General features: G+C 41.1%; 1 protein-coding gene across 2 annotated transcripts in view; it reads right to left on the bottom strand.

The window, feature by feature from the left end:
- Positions 1-3,281: 3,281 nt before the first annotated feature.
- fam171a1.L (family with sequence similarity 171 member A1 L homeolog) overlaps positions 3,282-15,056 on the bottom strand; it is an 84,117-nt gene continuing 72,342 nt past the window's right edge. Inside the window, exons 7-9 of one of the 2 annotated variants that reach the window (XM_018266644.2) lie at positions 8,831-8,947; positions 7,206-7,320; positions 3,282-5,938 (exon numbers count right to left, since the gene is read on the bottom strand). In XM_018266644.2, the coding sequence (XP_018122133.1) occupies positions 4,357-5,938; positions 7,206-7,320; positions 8,831-8,947 (1,814 nt within the window). In that variant the 3' untranslated portion in view covers positions 3,282-4,356. The remainder of the gene's footprint in view (positions 5,939-7,205; positions 7,321-8,830; positions 8,948-15,056) is intronic. The other variant, NM_001095187.1, reaches the window with a different exon arrangement.

Here is a 15,056-nt window from a genome sequence, read left to right as displayed (position 1 = left end):
CCACTCAGAATAGCTACAGTATTAGGTGATCCATTCTTGGCCATGGAGAAATGTGTTGCTTAGGTTAAAAAAGAAGGCAAAAACAACCACAAGTAGGTAATGGGATGTGGGGGGTATTTTAATATAAGAGAAAAGGCCCCCTGCCTCCAAACAATCAAAGTGACCCGTGAAACAACCCTGCTCCCCCATTCATGATTTTGGCCAGCAGAGATTGGCTACTCTGTGCATGCTCCTGATTAGTTAGGGGCTTGGCACCGAGAAATGACACAGTCAAGCCAAGAGGCCACCAACTCTGCTGCACAGCTTTGCATTATCCCTTTTGCTACTATAGGCATCATTACTGCCTACTATATTTGCTATCCCACAGCCACAGTTGATTCCCAGAGACTATTATCTCACTGCTACTATAGTCACCATCTCTCCCTACTATACCTGCTATCCTACAGTCACACTCCCTTCCCAGAGACTATTATCCCACTGTTACTATAGGCACCATCTCTCCCTACTATACCTGCTATCCCACAGTCACACTCCCTTCCCAGAGACTATTATCCCACTGTTACTATAGGCACCATCTCTCCCTACTATACCTGCTATCCCACAGTCACACTCCCTTCCCAGAGACTATTATCCACTGTTACTATAGACACCATCTCTCCCTACTATACCTGCTATCCCACAGTCACACTCCCTTCCCAGAGACTATTATCCACTGTTACTATAGGCACCATCTCGCCCTACTATACCTGCTATCCCACAGTCACACTCCCTTCCCAGAGACTATTATCCCACTGTTACTATAGGCACCATCTCTCTCTACTATACCTGCTATCCCACAGTCACACTCCCTTCCCAGAGACTATTATCCCACTGTTACTATAGGCACCATCTCTCCCTACTATACCTGCTATCCCACAGTCACACTCCCTTCCCAGAGACTATTATCCACTGTTACTATAGGCACCATCTCTCCCTACTATACCTGCTATCCCACAGTCACACTCCCTTCCCAGAGACTATTATCCCACTGCTACTATAGGCACCATCTCTCCCTACTATACCTGCTATCCTACAGTCACACTCCCTTTCCAGAGACTATTATCCCACTGTTACTATAGGCACCATCTCTCCCTACTATACCTGCTATCCCACAGTCACACTCCCTTCCCAGAGACTATTATCCACTGTTACTATAGGCACCATCTCTCCCTACTATACCTGCTATCCCACAGTCACACTCCCTTCCCAGAGACTATTATCCACTGTTACTATAGGCACCATCTCTCTCTACTATACCTGCTATCCCACAGTCTCACTCCCTTCCCAGAGACTATTATCCCACTGTTACTATAGGCACCATCTCTCCCTACTATACCTGCTATCCCACAGTCACACTCCCTTCCCAGAGACTATTATCCACTGTTACTATAGGCACCATCTCTCTCTACTATACCTGCTATCCCACAGTCACACTCCCTTCCCAGAGACTATTATCCCACTGTTACTATAGGCACCATCTCTCTCTACTATACCTGCTATCCCACAGTCACACTCCCTTCCCAGAGACTATTATCCCACTGTTACTATAGGCACCATCTCTCTCTACTATACCTGCTATCCCACAGTCACACTCCCTTCCCAGAGACTATTATCCCACTGTTACTATAGGCACCATCGCAGAATAAAAGCCTCTCCTCTGTCTATTCAGGCTACATACAAGCCTGCCTCTTGGAAACAGTAATGAATGTGCGCTACACAGTCAAATATGTTTTATTAGTATAATTTATTATAATGGATAACATATTGTCAATTCTTAACAAATGTTCCAGACTGCCTTGGAGCTGTGAGATACAATACTGATATCTGGAACCAAGACTCTCAGGACACAGGAAGCCCCTAAACAGAAAGATCTGAAAATGGACATTGCCAAAAAAAAAATATTCTGCCTTCTTGCCCAATCTGCTGTTCCCTTTTTATACCACACTGAAATAGCTTAGCGTCAATGCACACCAATGCTGTAACTATTGTATTGAGGTTTTTATAGGTTTCATATTTTTGGAGAGTTAAGATTTGATGCTCTGACTGCTTATCTTGAAATATCCCCCTCCCCACACCCTCGAACTCATTATAACCGATACTATAACTACAGTATTAAGACCACCAATATACCTAATTATAGCATAAAAGTGGCCAAAACATAAGCAGATTCAACTTCCTCTGTGCAAAATATTATGGGTTAGAAAGAATATCCAACATGTCATACCTGCAAATACTGTGTGCTCATCTTATCCCTTCTCTTGAATTTCATCACATGGTTCAGGTTCCTGGAATTTGCAGCAGCCCTTATACCAACTGGCCTTTTGGATTCCAGATACAAAACAGCATTTATGTTTGTTTGTTTTTTCCCCCTTTTCGTGCTAAATATTGTTAATTACTACTTCACCAACAGCAATTTTGTTCAAGCTGCCAACAATTCAAAATAAATTGCAGGGACTGTGATTTTGCACCATATTAGAACTGTAATGGCATCATGGGCTACACCTTCCAAACCAGACATGCTAAATGCCTTGGTGGCTAGTCCAACCTGAAGGCTAGTAAAGGACAGATCTCGGCAGATTGCCTATTTGCAGATATTTCTGCAAGCCTATTTTCTGATGTTTTGGTTAGGGGATATTTGGCAGGGGGGATATCTTCTTTGATGTCTTAGATATCCATGGAACTATGGCTTATTGCCTAATTTAACAATGTTTTCATGCTGGACCTCAAAAGGGAGCTTTATCCAAGTAAGCCTGACAACCACTGGCCAAAGGTTTTAAGCACACCCTTTCAACAATTTTCAGTAATAAACATCAAGCAAGCTCAAGAAATTCTTCTATTCGGTTGGTCAGTTATAAAATAACCAGGGCCAAGAGTTCAAACTAAGGGCTGTCTCAGGACCATAGGAACAGTTGTTAATGTAGACTAACTTAAGTTGCCTAATGGGGTAGTTCCCAATGAAATTAGCTTGTTATAGAATGTCTTGCTCTTGGCAACCTTTCAATCGGTCTTCATATTTTATAGAATTTTAATTATTTGCCTTCCTCTTCTGCCTTCACCCAACTTTCAAATGGGGGGTCACTGACCCTGGCAGCAATCAAAACTATTGTTCTGTGAGGCTACAATTTTATTGTTACTTTTTATTACCTTTCAATCTCTTCAGGCCCCCAGGCCATGGAGTGCTATTGAAAATCCATTCATTTCTACTTACGACTTAAAAAGAGAAAAACAATATTTTTTAAAGATTTTATTTCAATTATGTTTCTTGTATAACCAAGCAGTTCTTTAAACAGAATGCACAGAAAAGTCATTCTAGCCATTTAGAATTGTATATAATGTTAAGGTTTTCACTTTCTCTGACCACCAGGTCAGTCTGCAGATTAAGGGAGCAGTTTAATCGATTAACGAAGCAATAGAAACCGTATTTACATTGCAGAGGCTTATAATACAAAGCAGCCTGTATTCAATATTCTCACCTTAAACATAATGTGCAGTACACAATGCCATACAAAATTGAGAGCTGCAAAGCAGGAGTGAACCCCCCTAGTGCATGCACGCAACAAACAGAATGGAAATGGAACACAAATAGTAAAACCGGTTTTAATGCATTAGCAAAAAGAGGGCTATTAAAACTGTAAAAAAAGGCACTTGAAGAATAAGGACCAGATCCTGTCGACAAAAAAGCAGATGTTTAAAGTTTGGGGTTTTGTTTTTTTTTTTTAAGAAAAATGGAAAACAAACCTTAAATCAAAAGAATTTGCTACTCACAGCTTTCTTGTAGAAATACATTACAAAAATTGGGAATAAAGCAAAACTAAAAAGAAAACCAATAAAAGCAGATTACAATAAAAAAAAAGGTACGTTTGTACAGCCACATAATAATAATTAAAAAAATCTTAACATAAAAAGCAATGCCTAGGCAGAATGCCACTTCGGGTGAAAGCAGCAATGCATAGCCTTTTCAGTTATGTGTACTTCATGACACATGGTGTGAGCTCCTCGTATAGCATGTCACTTGCAGTAAACATTACCATGGTACAATTCAGTCTCCTGTGCTCCTGACACTAGGAGGGTAGTGGTCAGGACCCTAGCAGGGTATTGTCCTATAGGGCATAAAAATCACTGGGGCCCAATTTGGTGGCATGTCCCTTTACTGGTCAAAAAAGTCCAGAAATTTCCTTCCTATGTTTTTCAAACATTCGTTGGCGAAAAGGTCCGAATTGAATGCAGATTTAATTTTCTTGCAGACAGGTAAGCATTTCCAAGAAAGAAGAATATTTGGCAAATTTTCCTACTCCACCGGCAAGGTGAAAGTACAACTCATTTCTTGTTGAAGGCCAAGAGTGGCCTCTCTTCTCTTTTTTGCCAAGGACTTTTTTTATTCTCTCCTTGGTCTTCGCCACTATCATCGTTTATGTTAAACTCGTGCTCCGGGCTACTTAACGGCAATGGTGAGGATTCCGTGGTTCGCTTAATAGTCTCTTCCTGAAGGCTGGGTGTTTGGCTACCGCTCTTTTTTGCAGGTGCCTCGATGAATGGTCTACTGTCCTCGGGGCTACAGACAGCTGTACCACATTCACTAGGACTTTGGTCCATGTCTTCCAGGTAAACAAGCTGAGTATAAGCAGTACTGTCTGAAACATTCACTTGGTTCAGCTGCTGGTGCTCCTGTAAAGTCGGATGCTGCATAGATGAATGCAGCATGGATAATTTCTCTCCTCTCAATTTTCTTCCCAATTTTGGTTCATTCATGTCCACACCTGAATCCAAGCTAGCATCATTGCTCCCATTTTTACCAGCTCTTTGGAGATCAATGTATGAATGTCGAATGTGTGCATTTGAGCGGCCATCTAATGATACAAACCAGGCTCGTGGATGGGGCATAGGTCTGCCTCCGCCAAGCTCCATCAATGCTTTTTCGGTCAGGAGCTGCACTTCCCCATTCATCTGGGCAATAGCTGCATCATTCAGAGAAGCTGGAATAGAGACAGATTCAGACATCATTGCGTTTTGGGTACTCCACTCAACGCCCTCTCCATCTTGCAGGTGTTGCTGCGATATCGCTTGAGCGCTTAATGGCGGCGGTTGCATCTGCTGAGCATGGGAGAGTTCTGCCTGAAGTCTCTCAATTTCAAACTGTTGTTCAGCAGAGACAATCAACTGCTGGCTGACAAAGGGATGTTCTCCAGGCAACTTCACATAGTGAGCGGGAATAACCAAGGTGGGCAACACATTTCTGTAAACGCTATCATTGACTTGGTCAACGGAATTGTAACAAATCAGCTGACCAGGCCGAGAAAAAGAGGTTGGCCGTTCAAGGTGATCTACTGACCTTGACATCATACATTCATTAGACCGTCGGTCTATCAACTGCTCTGGTTCAGGAGCAGAAGGCACTGGGTGCATTTGTTCCTGAATATTTGGCTTACTTCCTGCCGTAACATGGTTAGTAGATGACAAAAGGTCTTTGTCCTTGCTTTCAAACAAAGGCTGACAGATGACTGAATTGTAACTCCTCCGGTACTCATCTTTCATGGTAGATGTATATTCCTCTGATATTTCTGCTGACTTCCTAGATTTCATTAGGATATGATCCAACGATTTATTGTACACCTGTCTCAACGTTCCGCTTGGAGTCAAATTATCCAAAGACATTCTGCTCTTTTCTTCCTGATGTGAAAGCAGCTCTTCTCTGGAGCCGAAATCCCGTGAGGTATTGTATGAAGGCTTTAGCATCGGGGTATGCATATCGGCTTCACCACTAGAAGACAGCATCTCCATGTGGATTGGACTAATTAAATTAATGTGGGACATAGAAGTGGCCTGATCCTTTTTGGAACAATCCAGTGCTGTGGAAAGCTGAAGCTTCCTGTGATGTTGACGTGGCTTCAGACACTTCCTCCTAATAAAAGAACACAGGAGTATTAGAAATGGTGAAAGCTGTAACTGCTTAAAGATGATTATAAATGATATAAAACAGAAAACTGTGGAAGAAACTGCAAATAATTCTGCTGAACTGACTCGCACATCAAAACACGTCCAAACCATTTTGGTCATACGGAGACTTTGTTATGATTTTATTTGTTGCAAGTGCAAAAACCCCCACAGAACTGATCCTATTGATTTGTATGAGGAATTAAACTTTACCAGTTAATCGCACAACCTTAGGTTTCAAGAGCAGCTAATTATAACCCAGAACATACAGCTTCTGCAGCAGTTTGGGAGTGGCACATTCAGAGACACAAGCTAGGGCAGGGATCCCAAACCTTTTCACCTGTGAGCCACATTTAAATGTTAAAGTTGGAGAGAAACACAAGCATGCAAAAAGTTCCTGGGGATGACAATTATGGGCTGTGATTGACTACTGGTAGTCCATATATGCAGTACACCTGGTTTTCATGAAACCAAACTTGCTCCAGAGTCAGGAATTACAAAAAAAATAAATAATAAAAGCACCTGCTTGAGGCCACTGGAAGCAGCATCCAAGGGGTCGGTGAGCAACGTTGCTCGTGACCCACTGGTTGGGGACCACTGAGCTAGGAAGTGCCAATGAATTCATGAAGACCAGACTGGGAGTGGCACATTCAGATGCCCATGGCATGTGTTTAGTACTTGCCTATCATTCTTATACTTTGCACCTTGCTTCAGTTTCAGCTCATGGTGCAAAATTCAGGATGCACAAATCTCAAAATCCCATGGGTGCAAGGGCTCCATGGAAGGGTCTCAAGGGGTGCAATTTTACACTCCTTAGGGCATCAATAATTGTGCCTGAGAGTTGTATACGAGTCCCTTTGTGTTAATTGCTGCTACACTCAGAAGAGTTCAGCACTGCTGCAGGGATCACAACAGATGTTGTATGCAGAGAGCTCTCTGTGCCCTGACTGGTAGATTTTGGAAACAAGTGCCTGGTACTGACCTGGCCAATCTAGGTTAATCACATTGGTAAACTCAGCAGAGCACGTTGTGCTTTGTTTTTGCCTGCAGTTGGCCAGGATATAAAGTCATATGGATTTGATTTGGTTTGAATTCAGTCAGATGTCTGAATATTGCAAGAAAAAGTGATTGGAGCTCACTATTCTTGCCTAGGTGAGACAGAAGAATTTTCCTTTACACATACTGTACTAAATGCATTGGCCAGGAAAGAGAAAGAGGAATGACATGGGGCTTACCTGCAGTAATACAGCAAGATGCACAGGAGGACTAGTAGTATAAAAGCAATGCCTCCTAATATTGCCAGAAGGAAAATGGTGTGATAGCTAGTGATGTCCTGTGTCACCACTGGATCTGCAAAAGAAAACAGTAGAATAAGGATTCAACTTTTTCAGGATATTTGTTCAAGCAAAGGGAGGGTGGTTCTTAGGCCTTTATTATGTTATAGATTATTTCATTTCCCCGCCACAGTCAGACACACAAGTCAATAACATCATAAGCAAGTAAAAAGGATACCGTCATCATGGTAACAATTGTTTTGCCATGTAATACTGTGTTAAATAATGCAATTTGGGGGAAATTAAAAGTTTTGCACTACTTAATTTTTTATGTTTGCATGTAGAATCCCATTCCCTGCCTACTCCTTTCTGGCAAAAAAAACATGTCCAGGATGACAAAGGAAAAGCCAAGTTTCAGCAGCTTGCAATCTAATTTGGAGTAGTATCTTACAGTGATATGGGTTCGTCCCTAGACAGCTGAGAGGGGGTATCAGCTGCAGTTGATAGTAGTATAAGGGCATATCTGAAGGGCTACGTAGAACAATGTGCCTGCAGTAGTGCTTAGAAGGTGGTAGGGAGGGAGACTGCCAAATGGACTACAGGAATGCATTCCAGAGACATGAAACAATCAGGGAGTGAGCAAGCAGAGCAGAGAGCTCTCCTCATGAGTGGAGAAACAAAGCAGCAGAACTGCATCTCAGCACGTGCAAGGGTCTTTGTACTCAAGAATGGCGGTAAGGGGTAGCCTTCCGCTGCACCTTGTACCACGTTGTACTGAAATGCCCTGGATGCAAGAGCTTATTAAATGGGCACTAAGAAAGTGTGATCTTGTACTTTAATAAATGATCTCTCAAGCCTCAAACATCTAACCAAACAATCTTAAGGTGGCCATAGACATGCAGATTTTACCTTCATATCGGCCGAACGATCGTTCCCTACCTGCCACTAACCATTCAGATAAAGCAAAGAGAACAAACCAGCCGATGTCCTGCTTGTCACAGCAATCGTGCAAAAGTATGGCCGACAAATTCTACTGGGAAGCTCACAGTGATATCGTCAGATCGGCAATACATGCAGAGATATTATCGTCATTAGCGAGGATTCGTACGATCGGATCTTTGCGTCTATGGCCAGGCTTAGTAGTCACGCCCAAATGCTAATTTACAAAATTAAATGTTATTCTACTTTATGTTCTTCCAAGCACAATGAAAACAAACCAGCAGCCCACTGATAGGCCTCTGTATAATAAGCTGCTCCTAACAGGCTGCAGCTGGGGAAAAGAAGGGGTTGTTTATATAGAGAGCTTCTCATTGTACTGTGAGTGTTACCTGGAGAACTAGAGTAGAATGTCACTTAACTTTCAACTTCAGATTGTGCCAGAAACACAAACTATAGATATTTTGTAGTTAAACAATAAGCAAAAATAGTGGTATACCGTTCCCCTGCCAAAAGTATTACTGGGACCTCTGCAAGCTGCTTCCTAACCTGCAACAACCCCCCCCCCCCCCCGTGCAATGGGCAGGCTTGTGTGATGGAATACACATAGAACTTACTAAAGATATAAAACAAAGCTGTATGTGGCTTACCTGGGTGGGATGGAGACATGGCTGCAACCCAGTAGCCCATCTGTGGTGCAATGTAAGTCCACGTAAGCTGGCTGCCCTCTTGCTGGATGATGCCAATACTGCTCTTCAACCAGGTTCCTGTTGAATAAGCAATACCATTTTAATCAATATTCAGGCTTGTCAAATTTCTAAATTAATAAACCATTTTACACCTGAGTTCCATCAGTGCGTTAGCATAACAAAACTGTTGGGGTCGTCTCTCTCTCTCTGATGTTAGAGAGAAACAATTAGATTACACAAGAATTCAGTTATGTAGAACTTTAGACGGATTAAGAAATATTTATTAAGATATAAAGTTCATGTATTCTGCAGAACTACATCTCCCAGCAGTCCCTTAGTGCTAGTCACTGCTCTTACATATTATCTCCTTATATCTGTATCTTATAGAATATATACTCTGCACCTATTTCTAAGTCTGTTAGACAAGGAATGTCCTGTACCTACTGCTGAAATGCATCTCAAGAAAGTTAAAGGGGTTGTGCACCTTTCAACGCTTTTTTTTCAGATTAGTTGGTTAAGATAGTTCACCAGAAATAACTGCTTTTTAAAACTATTTTCCATTTGTGACTGTTTTTCTGATATTAAAGTTTAAAATGTCATTGTTCACTTTCTTATGTCTTTCTGAAGCAGCTCTGGAAGGGGGGAGGTCACTAACGCGACATTACATTTATCTTTGTCCCTGCTGATCCGAATCCCTGAGTTTCATTAGAGACACATGGTCAGATTCAGGGAAATTAGTCACCCAGCAACAAATCTCCTGTTCTTCGGGGGAACTTATCTCCCCGAACTGCCTCCCCGCCAACTAGAATGTGAATCAACGACGGGGTGGCACCCCCCCACCTCGGGCCGGTGCAGTTTTCTGCCGATTGGAGGGGGTTTCAGTAAATACATTCTCCTTTCCTATATGTACTCCTACCAGCTACATGCTTAACTTTGGGTATCTGAAATATATTACTAGCCACAGCAGATAAATGCTAATTCCAATTCCTTCTCTAAAGGTCATTTCTGGTAAGAATTTGCATTCTAATTTATAAACACCAGCATATTCCACAGCAGTGTAAATAAGTCGTTGTATAAATTGATCACATAGGTTACATATAAAAATACAACCAACAATTGAAAGATGTAAAAAGGGCCCTGCCCAACAAAACTAAAAATGATGTCCGAACTATTTATGGGCTTGCAGGACTACATAGGAGAGAAAACAGGCAATCATCCTATGGCCACTTTAACAGCCCCTTGTGCTTGCAATGCAGTGTTATATTGAGATTTAGTTCTAATTCTCAACAATAGGGGGAGCTGTTACACTTACTAAGGTATAACAAGCTGTTGGGAGATTTTATGCAGTTTTTCAATGAATAAACACAAGTCAGAAGACATAAGCCCTAATCAGCGTAACCATATCATAATCTAGCAAAATGTATTTATACGTTATATGTGTTAGGCTAGGGCCATGAGGGGGACGAAATCTGCAGCCGAATTTCTGGCCAAACACTTGCAGTAGCATACTCTCACTGAATCGGAAGCAGCACAAACAGACTTGTCAGATTTGGGCGAGGAACCGCGAGTCTCTGCATTTTGAGCCGAAATCCGCCAAAGTCTGTTCCCTCTGCTTCCGATTCAATAATTCTGAATGCGGAAAAGAGAGGCTGCTACTGCCAGTCGTTGGGCGTAAATTGGTCAGTGGATTTTGGAGTGAATACATTTTTTACGAAGTGAGTGCACTCCCCTCTTTTATAGACAACCGGTTCGCTCATACTCTCAAAATATATAATGTACCAATATACCTCAGTAATAGAATAGATAAAAGAGAGAGTTAAATGGCGCTCCTTTCAAACCGTTTCAATGCTTCATACATGTATAAAAGTTACTTGTTAGATGTTAAAAGTTCCCATATATCTCATCACTTATGTGTGCATGAGATATCCAATATGTTGAGTCTCTTCCAGATGAACAAAGTATTCCAAGTGCTGTTTTCACCCCTTTTCTGTGGCCCTAGTCTAAGTACTCAAGTGAAAGCTTCTGTATATGTGATCGCCATACAGGACAACTCAGGGTACATGTATAGGGAATTATCTTAAATGCTTGGGATCTGGAGTTTACTGGATGTGTAATGAAAAGTACAATGCCTTAGGGCCTACTAAAAACAAAAACAATGTGATATAAATCTTTGAACTGTGACAACTTTTTTCTATTTTTGGTTGTGCCATCACACTGCCTCCGCCATGTTTTACAGATGATGTGGTATGCTTTGGATCATGAGCTGTTCCACGCCTTCTCCATACTTTTTTCTTGCCATCATTCTGGTAGAGGTTGATCTTGGTTTCATCTGCCCAAAGAATGTTTTTCCAGAACTGTGCTGGCTTTTTTAGATGATTTTTAGCAAAGTCCAATCTAGCCTTTCTATTCTTGATACTTATGAGTGGCTTGCACCTTGTAGTGCACCCTCTGTATTTACTTTCATGCAGTCTTCTCTTTATGGTAGACTTGGATATCGATACGCCTACCTCCTGGAGAGTGCTGTTCACAAGGGGTTTTTCTTCACCATGGAAATGATTCTGCGATCAACTGTTGTCTTCCATGGATGTCTTTTTGCGTTGCTGAGTTCACTAGTGCTTTTTCTTTCTTTTCTCAGGATGTACCAAACTGTAGACCTACCTCCTGGAGATTGTTGTTTACTTGTTTGGCTGTTGTGAAAGGATTTCTCTTCACCATGGAAATGATTCCACCACTGATGTCTTCCGTGGACGTCCAGGTGTTTTTGTGTTGCCGAGTTCCCCAGTGCTTTCTTTCTCCGGATGTACCAAACTATAGATTTTGCCACTCCTAATATTGTAGCAATTTCTCGGATGGGTTTTTTCTGTTTTTGCAGCTTAAGGATTGCTTGTTTCACCTGCATGGAGAGCTCATTTGACCGCATGTTGTCTGTTCAAAGCAAAGTCTTCCACATACAACTCCAGGGTTTTTATCTGCTTTTATCTGATTCATTGATAATGACATAACAAAGGAATTGCCCACACCTGCCCATGAAATAGCCTTTGAGGCAATGGTCCAATTGCTTTTGAGCCCCTGAAATGAAGTCATTGTGTTAAAAAAAGGCTTTAGTTCCTCACATTTGTATGCAATCTTTTTGTTCAACCCACTGTATTAAATCTGGAAGTCTGCAGTTCAACTGCATCCGAGTTGTTTCATTTAAAATTAATTGTATTAATGTACAGAACCAAAATTAGAAAGAAGTTGTCTCTGTCCAAAGATTTATGGGCCTAACTGTATATGTTTAAAAATGTGTGCTTATATGAACTTCTGATGTTTGTTTTTTCCCCCAACTTTAGCCTATGTAATAATAAATGACTAGATTAAACATGACTGTAATAATGTCACAAATAAACAAACCCAATAAGATTTTGATGGCCAAAAAGAGGTCAAACATATAAATTCTGCATAAATTGCTACATATCTGATTGGCCTGTGAAGGTCTGGGTCAGAGGATGACTTTAGCGCTGGGTCATTGATCAGACAATTTTTTCTTTCCATTATGACCAATCAACATAGCAATCCCATTGGGCTTTACTCAATCTACTGTATAAAGGGGTAGTAGGATGTTCTATTACCAGGATAATAATTATCCTTATTGGAAGCAAAACTATTGGGTTTACTTAATGTTTAAATTTTTTTTTTGCAGACTCCAGGTATGAAGATTTAAATTTCAGAAAGATCAGTTATCCAGAAAACCCCAGGTCCAGAGCATTCTGGATAACAGGTTTCATAGCTGTATAAGCAGACTGCATGTTATTTCACGTTTGATCAAGGGATGTACAAGGAATAGCAGCCCTGGGAAATAAATATTGATGAAAATACCAACTGTTTTTTCGTATATACAGGTATTTATTTCCCAGGGCTGCTATTGTTTGTACATCCCTTGATCAAACCTGATCAGTGATTTGACATGCTTAAGAGGGAAGCAAGGATGCTTTTAAGTCAGGCCTTAAAGCGCATCTGCTGAATTATATGTCTTTTGTTAGGCCTTTCCTAGGGCAGCATTAATATCAGAGCCTAAAAGGCTTATTTCATATAAGTGCATGGTTGAATGACCAGCCCTGTTGTGCAGAGGAACGGCCTTATATTAACAAACAATAGAGATTTCTGAAATTCTAATGAGGAGCACAATGGCACCAGCAGAATCCTTTATTCATCACCCACCTGCTCCCAACAAATTCATACAGGCCCAAAGCTTCTATCTGCACTGCGGAGAGTGTTTAAAGCCTGCGAAGGAGAACGTCCCTACCCAAGAATGTGCTTCTCGTTGGATCTTCCACTTGGAGCTTTCAGTATTCAGAATCTTTCCTATTTCCTAAATGGATAATACTCTGCTGCTGCTTTCTTTTTATTTGCCACCGCAAGTGTTTGTTGGTAGAAGTGAGCTCCATCCGACAGCCTGTACATTATTCTTTTGATCTCCATTTAGCAAGTGTCAGATGGGATAAATGGTTTATTTGATGCCATGGGAATGTCACTCTCACGTCTCCATGCACACCAATGGCAGGGACCTTAATTAGAAGGAGACGGTACAGAAGCGAGCGCACCACATGAATACAGGTTTCCTGGGAAGCCGATCGCTTTATTGTGTAAATGAGGAAACAGATAACTGCGACGGAATGTTTTCTCTTATTTGTTTATTAATCTTGGATCCCCAGATGTTGCTGGACTACATCTCACAGCAATCTTCGACATATAAGGAAGGTGATAAGAAGGTGTAGCGGTCAACCAGGACTTTCATAAGTAATCACAGGGCCCACGTTACTAGGTTAGCAGGGCGCTCCTGTCAAGGAGACCCCCCAATCAACTGCCAATAAGTAGGATACTTCCTCCCCCCCCCCAAAAAGAAGTGCCCTGTGCACACATGGTCACTCATCTGATCCACCCAGTTCATGACCTACAAATCACACATTCACATATCTTGGGGCCCTCCCTGTCTATACCAAAGCCACCCTTGGACCCAGAGAATTCTTGATCTGAGCCAGTGGTGTAAATATGACCAACTGGGCTCACCGGCAAAAAAAAGGGGAGTCCAGTTTAGCCATAAACACCCTTCCCTGGGCCAGGTCAGCTCACAATACAGTATACCTCCCAACAATTTGGAAATAAAGAGTGACTAAAAAGCTGGCAGGCGCAGTGCGGCAAAATATTTTTGACCACGCCGATTTTTGTGGCCACACCCCCTAATTACCACGTTAATTTTACAAAATTTGGCAGGTTATGAAAGTTTGAACATATTTCTGTGTTTTTTTTCCCAGTTATTACAGTTTTGTTAATGAAGGTGAATTGCCCTTTAAGCTATGAGTCTAACTAATTTCCCCAAGAGACCGGTTACCTTATATTTATTTGCTTATCGCAAAATTGTTACAAAAGTATTTTATCTGCAGCTGTGGCTGTTCTGGGCTCTCTGCCAAAAGCCAATTAAGTTAGAAACTTTGTTTCTTTTTCTGGCTGTTCAGTGCAAAGGAAAACAGGACTTTCCAGTACAAAGGAGGGACTGCGGGTTGAGCTGTCAAAAGTGGAACTGCCCCTCTGAAAACGGGACAGTTGGGAGGTATTGTATCTACAATTTGTCATTGGGAGTTAGCAGTCACATGCAGTGCTAGGAATTAAAAATAAAAAAATAAAAAATTGAACCCAGTCTCAATAACTTTAATCTCTATACTTGGTCTCCAAAAATGCACCATTACACAAATCTCTGTAGAGAATAATAACACCGACCCAGCAAGCCATATGGCAGTGCCCTCTCAAGCATAAACGCAAGCATGCAGGGAAGGGATTCTCTGTGCTTACAATGAATAATGGAAAACAAGAAAATCCCTACTTATTAATATTGTAAGAATTAAAAAAATACAAATAGTTTTTTTTCCATTTCAAATTTCATAGTTCCATGGAGAAAAAAGTCTGCACTCTTATGAGAGGAGATTATATATATACAGTATAAATATATATAATATATATATATATTATATATATATATATATATATATATATATATATATATATATATATATATATATATATATATATATATATATATATAATTTTTTTTTTCTGGGAAACAATCTGAACAAAATGTTAGGAAAGTGCATTACAGATTATAGATTGGAACAGAAAGGCAGCCAACAGTCACTGCATGACATCTGCTCAT

The sequence above is a fragment of the Xenopus laevis genome, chromosome 6L (assembly GCF_017654675.1).
Source record: "Xenopus laevis strain J_2021 chromosome 6L, Xenopus_laevis_v10.1, whole genome shotgun sequence".
Taxonomy (NCBI): domain Eukaryota; kingdom Metazoa; phylum Chordata; class Amphibia; order Anura; family Pipidae; genus Xenopus; species Xenopus laevis.
The sequence above is the reverse complement of the archived record's forward strand: the minus strand, read 5'-3'. Positions and strand labels throughout refer to the sequence as shown.